This window comes from Sitophilus oryzae, unplaced genomic scaffold (genome assembly GCF_002938485.1).
Source record: "Sitophilus oryzae breed Bouriz unplaced genomic scaffold, Soryzae_2.0 scaffold_1583_pilon_pilon, whole genome shotgun sequence".
Classification (NCBI taxonomy): Eukaryota; Metazoa; Arthropoda; class Insecta; order Coleoptera; family Curculionidae; genus Sitophilus; species Sitophilus oryzae.
In genome coordinates, this window is record NW_022146262.1 from 166,494 (window position 1) to 182,217 (window position 15,724).

The following is a 15,724-nucleotide window of genomic DNA, read 5'->3' on the forward strand; positions in this document are numbered from 1 at the left end:
ACCATCGTGGATCGTGGCATAACATCGGTTTCCAATGTTTCATAGGTATTTCACATACACGTTCCTGACGTAAAATAAGTTTTTTGCATGCATTACACTGTATTTTATTCATAAAATTAAAAAAAATATAATAAATTTGAATAAATAATATTTGGCGACATAATTCCGGAAGAAGCCGAACCGATCCGAAATTATCAAAAGCTTTGGGTCGCGACCGTTGCAAAAATAGCGCCAAATAGTGTTTACATTTTACATTGTCCTTACGGGCATTTTCCAATCTAAACTTGTTTCATTTATCTATGGATAATTATACATAACAGATCATAAAAGAGCTGTCATATCAGTCATGTACCTTCGTTTTTAGAGAGCGTCTCCGTTACTTAATTATTTTGATCTCGTTTTTTTGCCCTCCTGAAATCTTGCTATACAAATCTGGAGACCCTGTTAAAGATAATTTTATAATCTTTATGTTCTTGAGTCATATTTCAACAAAATTTTACTTAAATTTCTATACCCGGTGTCCCAATATTCCGTGGACATAGAACTACTGCGTATTTTTGTAAACAAAATAAGTTAGGTAAGTTGGATAAAATTTACCTCTATACAAAAGTGCTTTGTTTGTTCGTTAGAGGGCATCACATTTTAAAAAACTAAATACATTTTTTAAGATATTCTTTGAACCTTTATTCCGATTTGAATGTGATTTGGGGTGCCTAAGTTTTGCTAAGCGCTTTAACATTTGACTTTCACAAAAATCAAGAAAAAGTACAGAAAGGGGAAAACTACCGCCACCCCTACATAAATTTTCGTATAAATATTTTCCAACTCCACTGACGACAATCATAAAATGGTCCTTCTAGTATGTACTACATTTTTTGTATGTAAAAAAACGCGCCACCGCGCTTATTTTTCGGGGAAAAATATTTTTCTGAATCCCAAAAGCTATGTAGACGCATAAAATCTATTGTGCGCTAATTCCACGGGGTTTCTATGTCCACGGGGTATTGGGACACCCTGTATAAACATATAAACAAGATACAACCAATTATTTATTTTATTCTTATTGATACAATGTAATGAATTTTCTTTTATTCTTTTTACTACATTTATCCATTAGGTATTATTATCCGTAGTCCGTAGCATAATTTTTACGGCAAATGTCTCTCAATTCACTTAAACTAAATACAATACATAATGCAGCAATTGGCTTAACAAATGGCTCCAATTGCTAAATGGCACTGCCTACACGAACGACGAAAAAAGCCAGCCTTGGAATTAATTATTGACTTGTGTCAATTTGTTTTCTTCGCGCCCGTTTATGTTTTATTATTGTTATTCCGTTAAATTTTTCTATGCGATCGGCGTCTGCCGCCCGTCTTCGTAAGATTTCCGTCGTGACGTTGTTCCAGAAAACTAAAAATAAGTTTTCCCGGCCCGTTTTTCGCTTTGATCCGCCTTTTTCGTCAATTAAGAGGAAATGTGAGTCGTTTCTATCTAGCCTCTCCAATTTTATCTCTTCGGCTTTGACTGTTTTTTCTATCGATTATTTTTGGACAAAACAACTACCATCCTCTCTCAAACGAATGAGATACTGCTCAGTCTTCAGATGAATGACTTTTTTCAGCGTTGTTCAAAATATGAAGACCACACAGGAAAAACGATTAATGCTAATTTCATTTTAATGCATAATATTTTTCGTTTTAAAAAGCTACACCTTTTAGTACCTAAATAAACGGGAATATCGATAACGGTCATATAGAAACAGGCATTTAAAAATGGGAAAAACGATTAAAGTCCATGCGTAATTTAAATTAAAAAACGTTTTCCTGTGACATTTATCCCCCGTTTTTGGACACCCATCGTTTTTCCCGTGTGCTCTTCATATAGTATAGACAGAGGTACCTAGTTGGCATTTATATTTCTCTCGCACAATTTGATTTAGGAATATATTCTTATAGAAGATTTCATAGAAAAAATACTCTTAAGATGATCTCAGATACCTGTCGGAGATTTGGAGGGGGACCGGAATTGTTTATGTATTTGACAGGTTTATGGCAAAACTTTTTAAAATTTTGCTTAAATGTACCTTATGATGAAAAAAAAACCGCGTCACAGATGGCTGGGTGACGCTGACAGTCGATGATAACTTGCGAGGTCAGTCTATAGACGTCATTTTCTAAAAATTGACATAAAACTTGTCAAAATTAACACTAATTATAAAAACATTTAAAAAGGATAGATAAAATTACAAAATAAATACCACAAAAAAAAAATACCACAAAAGAAACATATTTTCTATTTACCGGTTTTCAAATAAATCTAAAATACCCGAGATATTTTACTTTGAAAATTTCTAAAAAATGATTTTTTGCTAAAGTTTTGAGAGCTACTCGATCTTTTCTGGATTTTTACACAATTATTTTATTTATTGTTTTCATTTAGTTTCTAAATACACACCGCTAATTGAGAAAATAGTATCGTTTGGTAATACTCCATTAAATATAATCATGTAAATTATTAATTTAAAGATATTATCAATATCAATTTATAGATATTAGATTTTTAGAAGTGACTTTCTTATCAAATTTGCTATAATACAATAATACTTCGGGCGCTTCGAATTATTGTTCGGGAAACTTTGGCAGCATATTCTGCAGATAAAAATAAGTAAAAGTGTTTGTATAAATGTATGTCCTAAACGATAACTCAAAAACCGCTAAACCGATTTTAACCAAATTTGGCTTGGTTTGGTTTGCTCAAAAATACTGTGGCACCCGAGAATTTGGCCATTAGTTTTTGGTGGGGTGGGGGGTTGGTAAGGGGGTATGGGAGGGGGTTAAAAAATTTTAAAAATCGTAACTCCAAAATTACAGTAGCTAGCGAAACGCGGTTTTCAATTTAAGATTAGGAATAATATTTGCAACAAAATTTGTAATAACATCAAAATCAGTCAAAGTCTCAGTTTTTGGGATAAAAAAAAATTGGAAAAATTCCTTTACTTTGAAACTAAAAGAACTGCCTACCAACTTTTTATTTACATATTTTAGTATGGGCGGCTATACGTGCCTCCCGGCACCAATTTTTTACATTAATCATAATTTTTTTAGACAAAATTATGATAAAACAGTTTCTGTTGAACCTTTCGTACAAAAATATTTCAAATTTATTATTTGAGTCTAATAACTACCTATCTAATTAACATGTTTAATTTTCGTCAATGATAATATGTATTAACTATTTCCATTCTAAATATCTTGGAAATCATTACTCGTAGAGATTTTTACCAAGAGACCTTTTTTACGTAAAATACGACGGAAATGTATATTTTTTCACTCAGTACTTTTATACAGATACGAACGAAAAGTTATTATTCTTCAAAAGAAGTTAAAGAACATATATGACGCCCCCTATAAGTAGGAGTCAAATTGACATCGAAATCAAATTTCTCTCCAAAAAACTGCCAGGCATCAATTTTCATTCAAATATCGACTATAGATCAGAAATTATTTGGAAAACCCCGAAACAAACATGAAGCTTCTATACCCTGTATCTCCGAAATGAAGCATATTAGAACATAAATTGATATGAACTTTTTTTACTTATTTTTATCTGCAGAATACGTTGCCGTAGTTTCCCGATTACAATTTGGACCCACCTGTATATAATATGCATATTATTTTTATTAAATTTACATTTACACACTATATTTTTCTTGATACATTTTGACTTAACAGGTAAGACTGACAGGGTAAAACGTTATGTGTAGACGTGGCTTAAGTTATAGTAATTCTTGATTACGAAGGAGTATAGTAATTCTTGATTACTCTTATTGTATTACCTATTTAACAGTAATTATCAAGTTAATATTCAAAGGTACCACTTCAGTATTTTTAAGGCTGATTTGCACTTATCCAGTAGCTGGCGCCGTGGCTGGCGCTAGTTTTATTGGTACGCCAGCGCTGCTGGTATGGTAGTGTACTACTGGTGGCTTCTTCGTACCAGTGATTACGGAAAAGTGTTTACACTGTGCCGCCACCATACCACTGCTGGCGTACCAGTGATACTGGCGCCATGTACTGAATACGTGTAAATTTTAGCTATTACACCGCGACAATCAATTTTGTTTTTTTTTGCGTATTTAAAAAGTTTATTAATTTTATACTAAACCTACATAATTTTTGTTACAGTACCAGTCCAAGTCAGCTACAAGAAGTCACTTTGGATCAGGATGGCTCGTTCTCAAGTAAGTATCGAACTGGAAATTGGCAAAGAACCAATTTTTTAACCTTATGCTTGTTGTTTGATTGTGCCAAGATTTTGACGGGGTCGTATATTGTTTGAAAATAGAACCGATATACGATGCTACACTATAATAAAGTCTGGCGTGAATGAAATATTTCTTATAGAAAATGCGTATAAAATTTCATAGAATTAGGACATATATTTTGAATTTACATGCCTCTTTACATTTTTTTACGTTTTATTTAATAGAAGTATACAGAGTGTTTCAAAAAACATGTGCCATCTCTCGTGGGGAGATTCCTGACGTAAAAATATAATTTATTTTTCACATCAACCCTTGGTCCGATTCTGCTTTGTTTCGTAGCTACAGGAGGTTTAAGTCTTTTCGATTTATTATAATTTTCTTTCGTGTGCGTATTAGTGGAGTGCCCATAGACTTTTACCTCGGAATTCAATTACTGTGAATGTATTAATGTGAAACCTTCTGTATTGTGTTTTATAGATAAAATACTAAAATGTTTACCCATTTTTTTTCGTTGCTTTTAATTTTTTATTTTAGTAATTTTAATAAATTCTTAATTATTTCCTTCTTAATTTTTTGATTTTTTTATTCTTTTCCTAAGTAAATTTATTGAAATAAATGAATCTAATGCATAAGCTTTAACTATTCTGCTTATATTCTAATCATTGAAATTTTGATTGAAATCGAATTATACAGGGTGGCGCGTCATATACAACGCAGTTTTTGCAAGGAGAACAAAAGTTTGTATTGAAATGAAATTTTGTTGGCTTATGTAAGTCAATTTAAAGCATTTTTTAAAATTGTATAGAGTTCTACAGGGTGTCCCTAAAAAAGTTACACATCAAAGTTATGTTTTTTGTAATGGAACACCCTATATAATAATTGACTTTTGGATTCTAAAATAAAAATAAAGGAGTGTTTCGTTAGAAAATTATATGACTAGAATGTATAGTTTTTGAAATACATTCACCGGCACTGAAAATGGGCACCTAAAACTTTGATGTATTTTAAAGAGTTTAATATATTTTGTCATTAGAACAAAATATATTTTTTTTTATTTGTACAAAATTATTTTTTAAGCAGTGTGTAGCCAAATTATTTAACTTTTTAGTGCCTTTTTCTAAATTAAAAATTAAACTCCCCATCTGTTAATTATACGAGGAAAAACAAAATGTTGATATTTTGGTGAAAGTTTGAAGCACCCTGTGAAATATGTTAAAACAGCAAGAAATCAATTATATAAAAATCATTTTATCATCGAGATACATCCTTTCTCGATGGTTTGTTTTTTGGTTCATCTCATTAGCTTTATTTTTGTTGGAAATATTCGGTTTTAAAGAAGGCACTAACATTTGTTCGTAATTTTTACATTAAGACCATGCCTTTGCTTTTGGGCCTAGTCAACACATCTAGTAAGTTCTGGTCCCAAAGCAGGCCTTCTTGACATAAGATTTGCTTCATTTAATCTTCTTCTTGTAGTTGGTTAGTTAATATGTACGGTCCTTCGGTGCAATTTCTGGCAAACTTCGGTTTCTTAGCGATAAACTTACAATAAGTCGATCGTCTCGATTAGAAGTTCTCATACGAAGGTTCCTGGACGTCTAGATTGACGTCCTCATTGACGTGGTCATAATTCAAAGGCCATTTAGTATACTTTATGGTATTAAGGTATTTTTGGAACTGCAATTTTATAGCAAATTCACTGAACTCGAATAAATAAATAATATACAGGGTGTCCCAGAAATAAGTGCAAATATTTTAACTGGTAGTATAGTTCAACCCCAGAAACACGCCTATGAGGTTTTTTTCGCGAAAAAAAAATTTAAAAATTCGAAATTTTTTGAAAAATTTTTTAGAAATTTTTTTAGTTTTTAGTTAAAAAACATAATTTCTTGATAATATGGCAACATAGGTATTAGATTAAATTTACAAGAAAGAAAATCCAGAAAAGATCCAGTGATTGTCAAAATTTTAGCAAAAAATCATTTTTTTGGAAATTTTCAAAGTAAAATAACTCCGTTATTTTGAACTTATTTGAAAAACGTTTTCAAAAAAAGAGAAAATATGTTTCTTTTATCGAGATCTACCACCCCTTAAAATATTTGCACTTGTTTCTGGGACACCCTGTATATTTGACTCACCCTGTATATCTATAAAAATATTTTTGAAATGTCAATTACCATTAAACATATATTTTGTAAAAGGTTTGGAGTGAAAATCTCACATAGGAATCCTGATACATGATACAGAGCTTTTCCGAAATACGGAGCCATCTTGTATGTATGCATTTGTATATGTGTGTTTATTTAAATACTAAAGTGAAAGCAACTAATTTAAATGAGTAAACTTTGTAATATATTTTCTTAACAATACAATGCAAAAAGTTTTATAATAATTCGTTCACAGTAAATGAATTCCGAGGTTTGTATCCCATAAGGGCTTAAAGCACTCCACTATATGTATATGTAGCACTTATAGTAACTTTTGCCCTCAAAATTTCATTCGAATCACGAACAAATTTTTTTATAATAAAAAGTTTTATAATAATTCGTCACAGTAAATGAATTCCGAGGTTTGTATCCCATAAGGGCTTAAAGCACTCCACTATATGTATATGTAGCACTTATAGTAACTTTTGCCCTCAAAATTTCATTCGAATCGCGAACAAAATTATAACAAATCGAAAAAAAAGATTAACATTTATAAACTAATCGACTAAAAGACAACCACTGCTTTGATTATTTTATTGGTTTTCATACTCGATTACAGAAAATAGCTAAAATATGCAAAATCTAATACGGAACGTCAGATAAGAAGTTACAAAACGAGCGGTGTCCCACCTAGACTGACTCTCAAGCAACGACTCTACAACGACTGACTATTCAGTCCCTACTCTCCGTCAATAAAACTAATTATATAACACCTTATCATTTAACATACAATCGTGGCCAATAATATTTATACATAAAATATATAGTTCTTCTCCACAAAATATTATGTTCCATGGTCGCCGAAAATTACTGCTCACACATTTTAATCCGGACCTATAATAATATGAGAAATTTTTTTTTCTCTGGCATCGATCGCCAGGATCATTAGCCATATACAACTCGTATGTTAATAATGCAATTACAGGGATCTATCTCAATATCCTCAAAGGGTTCACTCTTACAAAGACAATTCAAAATTTAAAAATCCACATTGACACAAACATTTCAAGTTGAGTGACAAAGGATCAAAAAACTAAACACAAAAAAGTAGAGATACAAAAAACAAACAACAAGAAAATAGATAATTATTATTATTTACATCACAGTATCACAGTTAGATTAGAGTATCATAGGCAAGTAGCACAGTTGGTTGTATATACTAATGTCTTTCATAAAGTTCAAAATATTTTTAATTTTTTCTTCTTCGGTTAAATTTTCTCGAATTTCACCACGTATATTGAATCTACTTCTTTCTATCGTATATTGAGGACATTCACATATAATGTGAGTTACTGTCAACTCAACATCACAGACTAGTGCAAGATGCAAGGATGGTGTTGACGGATCCTGTTTTATTGCGCGAAGCTTTGACGGTTTACCTACCCACTCATCCTGCCATTCCCTTTCTGTTCTTTTATGCAGTAGAACTTTATATATAAGGGAAATCAATGGTATCTCCTCTAGCAGCTTCATCTGCCATTGTGTTGCTAAGTATATTAGTGTGGCTTATTGGGACCCATACAAACGTGAGTTTGTTTCCTTTTTCGCTGCACTCTTGAATAAGCGTCTGGATTTTTTGTTTTAGAGGATCATGGACAAATATGTCATTAATTTTAGACACGATCTCTAAAGAGTCAGAAACAATTGAATCTTATTTATAGGAAAGGAATCTCCCCACGAGAGATGGCACCCTGTATCTATGGAATACGTTCCATACCTATAAATGTGAAATTTTGAAATATAAGCCCTAACATTAAACATTATAGTTTTAATGTATCTATAAAATGATACTAAATGTACGGGTGTTATCTTACGCTATTATTCGTTTAATGCCCTCTAACGGACAGACGAGGCACTTTTTTGTATAGAGGTAAATTGTATCCAATAAACTAATTCTGATTCCAAAAATACGTAGTAGTTCTATGTCCCCCTGTACATTATAATTGATCTATTTTATTTATTACTGAATATTGCCTAAATAAAAATCGGATTATATAAACCAATCAATCCACTTAGCACAAATTCTAAAATTACTTTCAGGAGATCGTTTTTTGCTCATTAAGAATTCTTTTCCAAATGTACATTTTTTCGCAGCTATTTTAAATAGCATTCGTGCCATTCTTAACCCCAAATTGTTAAAATTGATCAAATATCTTCCACAATTGAGACGTAAAAGATATTTTTAAACTGAAGATTTTTTATTGGCGTCTTCTAAAAAAACAAAATTATAACTATTATAATATATTACTATTTTCCTGTTGATAAACACTGCTATTCTAGAATTCAATATGTAATAGAACTAATTATTTTTAAATTCGAGAAAAAATAATTTTTTGGAAATAGATTTGTATCTGGAAACATTCTATCCTTTTTTAATATTTCTGTAATTACTAATTAGTGTTAATTTTTGACGAGTTTTATGTTAAGTTTTAGTACATGACATCTAGAGATTGACATCGCCAAAATTATCCGATTTTATCTGAACAATATAATCTAATTATCGATTGTCATTCCTCGGCTGGTTTTTGACGTCGTTTTTTTTTCGATCATACGGTACTTGTGATATGTGACACATCAGTGTGTTTTACAAGTACCGGGTGTCCCACTAAGAATACCTCTCGACTGTATCTCGGAAAGTATTAGCCGTAGGGCTTACGGAAAAAAATATTTATAACTAAAGGGGCTATGAGAAATTGCTGGAAATTATTTTTAAGTTTGTAAAACGGCCGCTAGATGGCGCAACTGCTATGGAAATTAAGAAAATAGATTTTTACAGAATTTTGCCTAGATAATGGGTACTATAAATAATAGCTTCATAATCTTCAGTAAATTTTGGATATTTTTTGTTAGACCCATTTTCCCTATCTGCTAAAATAAAGTGGTGGGGGAAGGTTAGATCTATCTTTATTTAAATGTTAATAACTCCGGACTGGATGATCAGAATCCAACAAACGAGGGCTCGTTTAAAAGAGCGTTTTTTACTCTATATTATACCATAAAAATAATAATAAGGTTTTGAACGTAGACGCTAGGGGGCGCTTTCTTACAATTTAACAAACATAGCGCGTTTTTTTCAAAAAAATTAAATACGATAGTATGTGTTATTTTAGCTGATAGTAAAGAGTAGTAAAAGCTTAAAAAGTCAGCGAAAACCGCATCTTGATATCTTCTTTCAAACCGAAGATATTAGCAAAATTTTAATAAATACCAAAAAATAAGCCCCTTAATTACATTCTTTTTACGATACAGTATCAGTAGCCCTCTTGATTAGGCCCATTCTAACAAAAAAATAAGATAGAAACAGTTTGTTTATTTTAAAATCGACGAAATACCAGAATACCATAATACCAGATGTATTAATATCTAATAATTAAGATATTAATAATAGTGAACAAGAAACGATGATTCAGTGAAGTCATGGTAGGCTTTGGAAAACAGTTGCTTTTCGCGTAATAGTATAAACGTCAAATTGTTATTAGATCAACATTTTGATAGTCTTAGCAGCGTTTTTTTTATCTTTTAAGTGCTTTGTGTGATATCATATTGTGTGATATCATATTTCGCAGCATTTGAGCGACAATAGTTTTGCAATGAACATAGTGCCGATCTGGCTTCGACATCACTTCTAAACGATCGGTTTCTAACTTGAACAAAGTTACACCCCAGGAGGGAACAGGTATATGCATCTCAGAGGAACCAGACATCCGACGATCTCTAAGGCTATCGGATGGCTGCAATGTCCTACAGCCATCAACAAACAGAGGTTTACGCTATAAATTAAGCGGCCAGTTGTACAGGTTTGGTGCATTTCAGTTGATTTCAACAAATTCCGACCGCAGCGCACTCTAGGCAGAAATCAGAAATGATCAAAATCTAGTTCACGCCGGCCGCCGTCATGTCGATCGCATTAAAATAATATTGAAATCGGGGTTTTGTCATAATATTTAAGTATTTTAGTTTTTTGCTAGTGCAGTTATTGAGACTATAAAAGACTCACGTACGAGGTTTGTGTAATGTAACGCTGTTATAATAATAATAGCTCCCGTATATAGCGTTTAACGCATTGGGAGTAGCAAGGTACAGCTTGCTATACTAGAGCCGTCCGGTATACAAGGAAGGTAATGTGGCTAGCACTACGCTTCAACCGCCTATTATTACCTCAGGATTGTGAATCCCAAGTACTCATTTAAGGCTGAGTCGACCTAGGTACCCAAACTATTTTTATTTTAATAAAAATAGTCGGCTGATGAAATGCCGGGTGTGGGAATCAAACCCACACCTTGAGATTGGTAGACGAGAGCCTGTACCTCTACGCCACCGGGCACCATTGTAACGCTTGTTTCGGGTATTAAAAAATAAGTGAAAAAGAATTCGAACTAGGCGTCTTGTTGTGTTAGGTTAGGTTTGGTTTGGTGACAATTTCGAATGTTAATAAAATTGCCCAAAAAAATGTTAACGCGTAATGGAGGGCGTAATTAGGGCATTATTGGGTGCAATAACATTCAATAACTCAACTTTCCCGAATATTCAACTCTCCCGAAACAATATTTTCTAGCGTCATAATTTCTCATACTTTTTTAATCAACTAGTGATTAAATGTTTTATGAACATCTTCTAAAATTATAACTATGTACCTTAAAAAATTTCGTTATAGCTGAAATAGATCCAATTATGCCCCACTAGTAAAACCGGTGATAAAACTATGCTCGCTACCGTAGTTGAACTCATCTAATTTTTTTTTAACTGGAATAATAAATTATAATGCAAGTTAGATCTTCTGAAGATATCAAAATATTTATCTTTTTATTTTTTTGTTTACAATTTCCACAAATTATACTTTCTAATACTTTTAGAATAATTATATACTAATTTTTTCGTTTACTCGCCATTTAAACCCGTGTATTTGTAGTTATTGGACGGAGAATACACCAAGCCTATACGAGGGAAAATCGCTGATAGACCAATAGGACATATAGGTCGTATACTTTAACAACTTGGGCACTCTAAAAAGCATCACTATGTAATTATTGAGATCTAAAACTGTGATGGACTGCCTAGAAGCACTGTCCTGGCTGCGTCAAGGGGTGCGACTCTCTGCTGGCCACAGCAATGTAGTGGGCAGTCAGGAAGCGGACAGACTCGCCAACGAGGGGGCCAAGGGGGAATACGTGGCATATACCACCACCTGTGACAATCAACACACTGAAGGAAGTTATAGTAACTACCATCAAGGCCTAGCAGCAAAAAAGACGTGGCAATACCGTGAGGACTGCGCTACAGCTCGAAGACTGTGGCCAGTCTTAGATAGCAAAAAGACAAAACTACTAGAGCACAAAAAAAACATACGCTAATAGTAGGTGTCATCCCTAGTAGGTGATTGTGTCACTGGTAGGTGCTTGTGGGAACAAATCTCCTGTAGATAGAAGTACAAAAGTAAAAAGTAAATATATTAACTATTTACCTGTCAAGCAACCTGTTTACCTGTAACAAATTCGGTAGCATTCTGTCATCCGTTCTGGCACTTCCGTCATTTCATATTTCGACATAAGTATCCCTAAAAAAATTACTCGTGACATAATCTTTAATGCAACCCTTGCAAGCCATGTCCAACAAAGATTATCTCATCGCTCTCGTCAAGAGCAATATCGCAGAGGGTGGATCGGCCGCGCGGGAAGGAGATGGCCCATCTCCGCCGCCATCTTACTCTCCCAGTTCGAGGAATAGTTCCGTGGGCGATTTCGATGAAAACGACAGCTATTGTAAAAGCTCAATCGGTTCTACAGGGCGTTTCAAGGAACATGTGCCATACTTCGTGGGGAGATTCCTCAGGTAAAAAAAAAAGAATTATTTTTTATATCCACATAGGTCCGATTCTGCTTCGTTTCGTAGCTACGGGGGGTTAAAGCCTTCATTTTTCTTCGATTTATTATAATTTTCTTTCGTGTGCGTATTAGTGGAGTGCCCATAGACTTTTACCTCGGAATTTTTAAATGCGCACCTGCATTTTTTATTGGCCGTTTTGAAAGAACTCGATCTCCTGATTACAATGATATGCCACATTTAATATTTTTTTGTTGTTTCTGACATTTCAGCACAATTTATTTAAACTAATTTCAAGTCGGGCTCTGTTTTTTTTAATATTTAATCTATTCATGTTACAATATATTACTTATGACGTGCTGTAAAACATTGAATACGGAAAATCAAATCGATAAAACAATAAAAAAATATAAATGTAATATAATATAAACAATCAAATAATTTAATAATGGATTGGAAATGGTAGAGCAGTATAATGGCCAGCGAGATTCCAGGACCTGTCGCCAAGGGGTTAGTCTATTACTTGACGTCATTTGTAAAAGTGAAATCAATACCATTTTAACATTTACAATAAAAAGTACAAAATGCATTCGGAAGTATAAGAAGGAGATATGCTCAAAGAGCTATAAATCAAATTGAACGAAAAATAAATTTGTGCAATAGGGAGGGTCAACCCTTTCGAACATGTTGAGCATTAGCAACTAGTTTGTAGAAATTGATTTATTTATAATAACTACGATTAATATTATGCATATTATTAGATCGTACACTGAGATTTTCCAAAAAAAAAGTTAATAATAACATCTTTAAATTGCTGACGTGGATATTATTTATTTGAATCTTCTAATTGGCTTGATTTTCCTTATTCAATCTTAATTAGCGCTGATCAATATTGTTGCAATGAATATAATCAGATTACATAATTTAAAAAACCAGAGTCTGACTTGAAATTATTTTAAATAGTAATTATATAGTTTTGTTGTTATTAAGGTACCCAAAACAAAAAAAAAGTATAAAGTGTGGCATATCATTGTACTCAGGACACCAAGTTCTTTCAAAACCTGAAATAAAAAATGCAGGTCGGTATTTAAAAATATTAAGTTGTCCTCTGTATCTCACAAATTATCAAGTTATTTGAAAATCTAAAAAACTATCAATTAGACCTAATAAAGTGATTATTTTATTATTTTCTAAGAAGCAACAGCAGACAGGAAAAAATAAAATTTATTTTCAAAAAAATCTGCTTTTTCTAAAAAACTCAGCAATCCTTGAAATTTTTAAAACTTTTTTAATGGCATGTTGGTGAATATCCCAAAGCGCAACTTTGCCCTAATTTAACCATATTCGTATCTATTAACCGTTGCCGAGATATTAATGCTCGTACCTCGAATTTGTAGCACCCTGTATAAAAATGCACAATTTAAATAAATCTTGCAATAACTTACTCTAGCGCCTTTCAGGCGCCATCCAACTACTTACGCCTGTGAAACATACGCGAGTACTTAAGGGTTAAAGATACAGTTTTAAAGATTTTTTTGGGGAATTTGCTGTAGGTAGGTAGGTAGCACCATAATAACATCAGTGTTATAAATTTTAATATCATTTAATAATAAATTAGATGAAATAAATAGTTTATTAATTTTATTTTAATTTTAATTTTATTAATTGTGATTAATAAAACTGCGCTTATCTCCTCAGTGAGATCCAAATGGACAAAATATCAAGACACAATTTTTTATCTTTTTTTAATCGGTAGTAAAAGCAGGCCTACACAATTTTGCTAACAAGAGAAAAAGAAGTCAATGGCGCATATGTTTTTTTAGAAAAATATTCCAATAATAATCCATATGCTCGCCCCTGGTAAATCTGTCGGCACTTTTTTAGCATTAAAATATTGTCACTTATAGTAACTTTTAGTCTCAAAAATTTCATTCGAATCGCTAAAAGCTCTCTGAATAAAATTATAAGAATCGAAAAAAATATGAAGACCCCTTGTAGCTACGAAACAAAGCAGAATCGGGCCTATGTTGATATAAAAAATAAATCTTATTTTTACGTGAGGAATCTCCCCACGAGAGATGGCACGTGCTTTTTGAAACACCCTATATATTTCTAAGTTGTACAAGTTTGTCTTTTTTTTCAGATACGATGCGATCGCCAACGGGACCGATGCGCGGCCGCACTGTCAAAGAATTCGAGGAACAACTCACCACCCTCAAAAAGGAGAATTTCAACTTAAAACTGAGGATCTATTTTCTGGAGGAAAAAATGGGAACTAACTTCACCTTGGACAAGGATAATATCGTTAAGAAAAATATCGAACTACAAGTAAGTTTTTAAACATCTATTTTTCAGAGTTAAACGAGATTGTTATAGTAAACGCCACGAATGATTGGGAATGATTCATCGCTTGATGAAGATAGAATCGACACGCGCGCTATCATTTTTATATTAAAAACGTAAATTTTTACCGCAGACGTAGGGTTTTAAAGGCCCGGTCTAATCATCTGCCTGCGCTTTTCCGACTTATTCTAAAATGTTAGCGTGATTGACAAAGACGATACTATATCGCGTTTCTTTGATTGATTCGTTTTTGTGCGTCAGTCCATTGGTGTGCTTGCAGTGCGACCAATGGGGCATTCCATTTTATATTTATAACCAAATATATGTTTTGACAGGACTTTGACAGTTAAAACAACAAATTACAACAGATTATATTGATTATTATATGATTTGAAACACCACGGCACTGGAATTAAGTTTTATGTGACCTTGAACAGATTAGTTCACATGGTAGCGACCGATGAATCACTCTCAAACATTCGTAGCGTTTACTATATAATTTGTATAGGGTTTTTTAACGTCAATCTGATTGACTAGTTTCTCTGTATAGCAATGGCGGCTCGTGCGAATTCAGAAAGGCAGTGCCAGAATGAGAGCCAAAAAATAACTCACATATTACCCTCACGCCTCGTGTGAGGGTAATATGTGAGTTATTTCCTCACCCTCACGCCTCATTAAAGTTCTTGATGTTTAATGAATCCTGAGGACTATATTTAGGATTTATAAAAATATATTTTATAGTGTTAAGGATTTCGCAGGTCTTTAATTCAAACATACGATAAAACCGTCGAAAACTGTGTCTTTAGGTTAGGTTAGGTTAGTCCACCTCTCTACAATTATTCATCACGATCATTGGTGTAACTACAGGAGGACACACAAAAGTTCTGTAAACTTTGGAGTGCGAGTCAGATTGTAAACCCACTAAAAAAATCCACCCCCGAGGAATCAGCTGCCGAAGTATGGCCAGCTATACAGGGTGTCCCAGGCTGAGCGTGCATTAGAAGTTTCTAGAGAACCACAGTTTCTAGATCGGAGTTTTTTTGCACATCATTGTTTTACAACGAGATCTATCTATTAAAAATATTTT

At 32.9% G+C, this 15,724-nt stretch overlaps 1 protein-coding gene across 8 annotated transcripts in view; it reads left to right on the top strand.

Annotated features, from left to right (window-relative positions):
- LOC115879684 (centrosomin-like) overlaps positions 1-15,724 on the top strand; it is a 65,814-nt gene that overhangs the window by 21,280 nt on the left and 28,810 nt on the right. For 4 of the 8 annotated variants that reach the window (XM_030896613.1, XM_030896619.1, XM_030896612.1 and 1 more), the window contains exons 1-2: positions 11,982-12,233; positions 14,438-14,622. In XM_030896613.1, coding sequence (XP_030752473.1) covers positions 12,059-12,233; positions 14,438-14,622 — 360 coding nt within the window. In that variant the 5' untranslated portion in view covers positions 11,982-12,058. Of the gene's footprint in view, positions 1-4,187; positions 4,244-11,981; positions 12,304-14,437; positions 14,623-15,724 lie in introns of those variants that run through there. The other 4 variants (XM_030896617.1, XM_030896614.1, XM_030896615.1 and 1 more) reach the window with 3 other exon arrangements.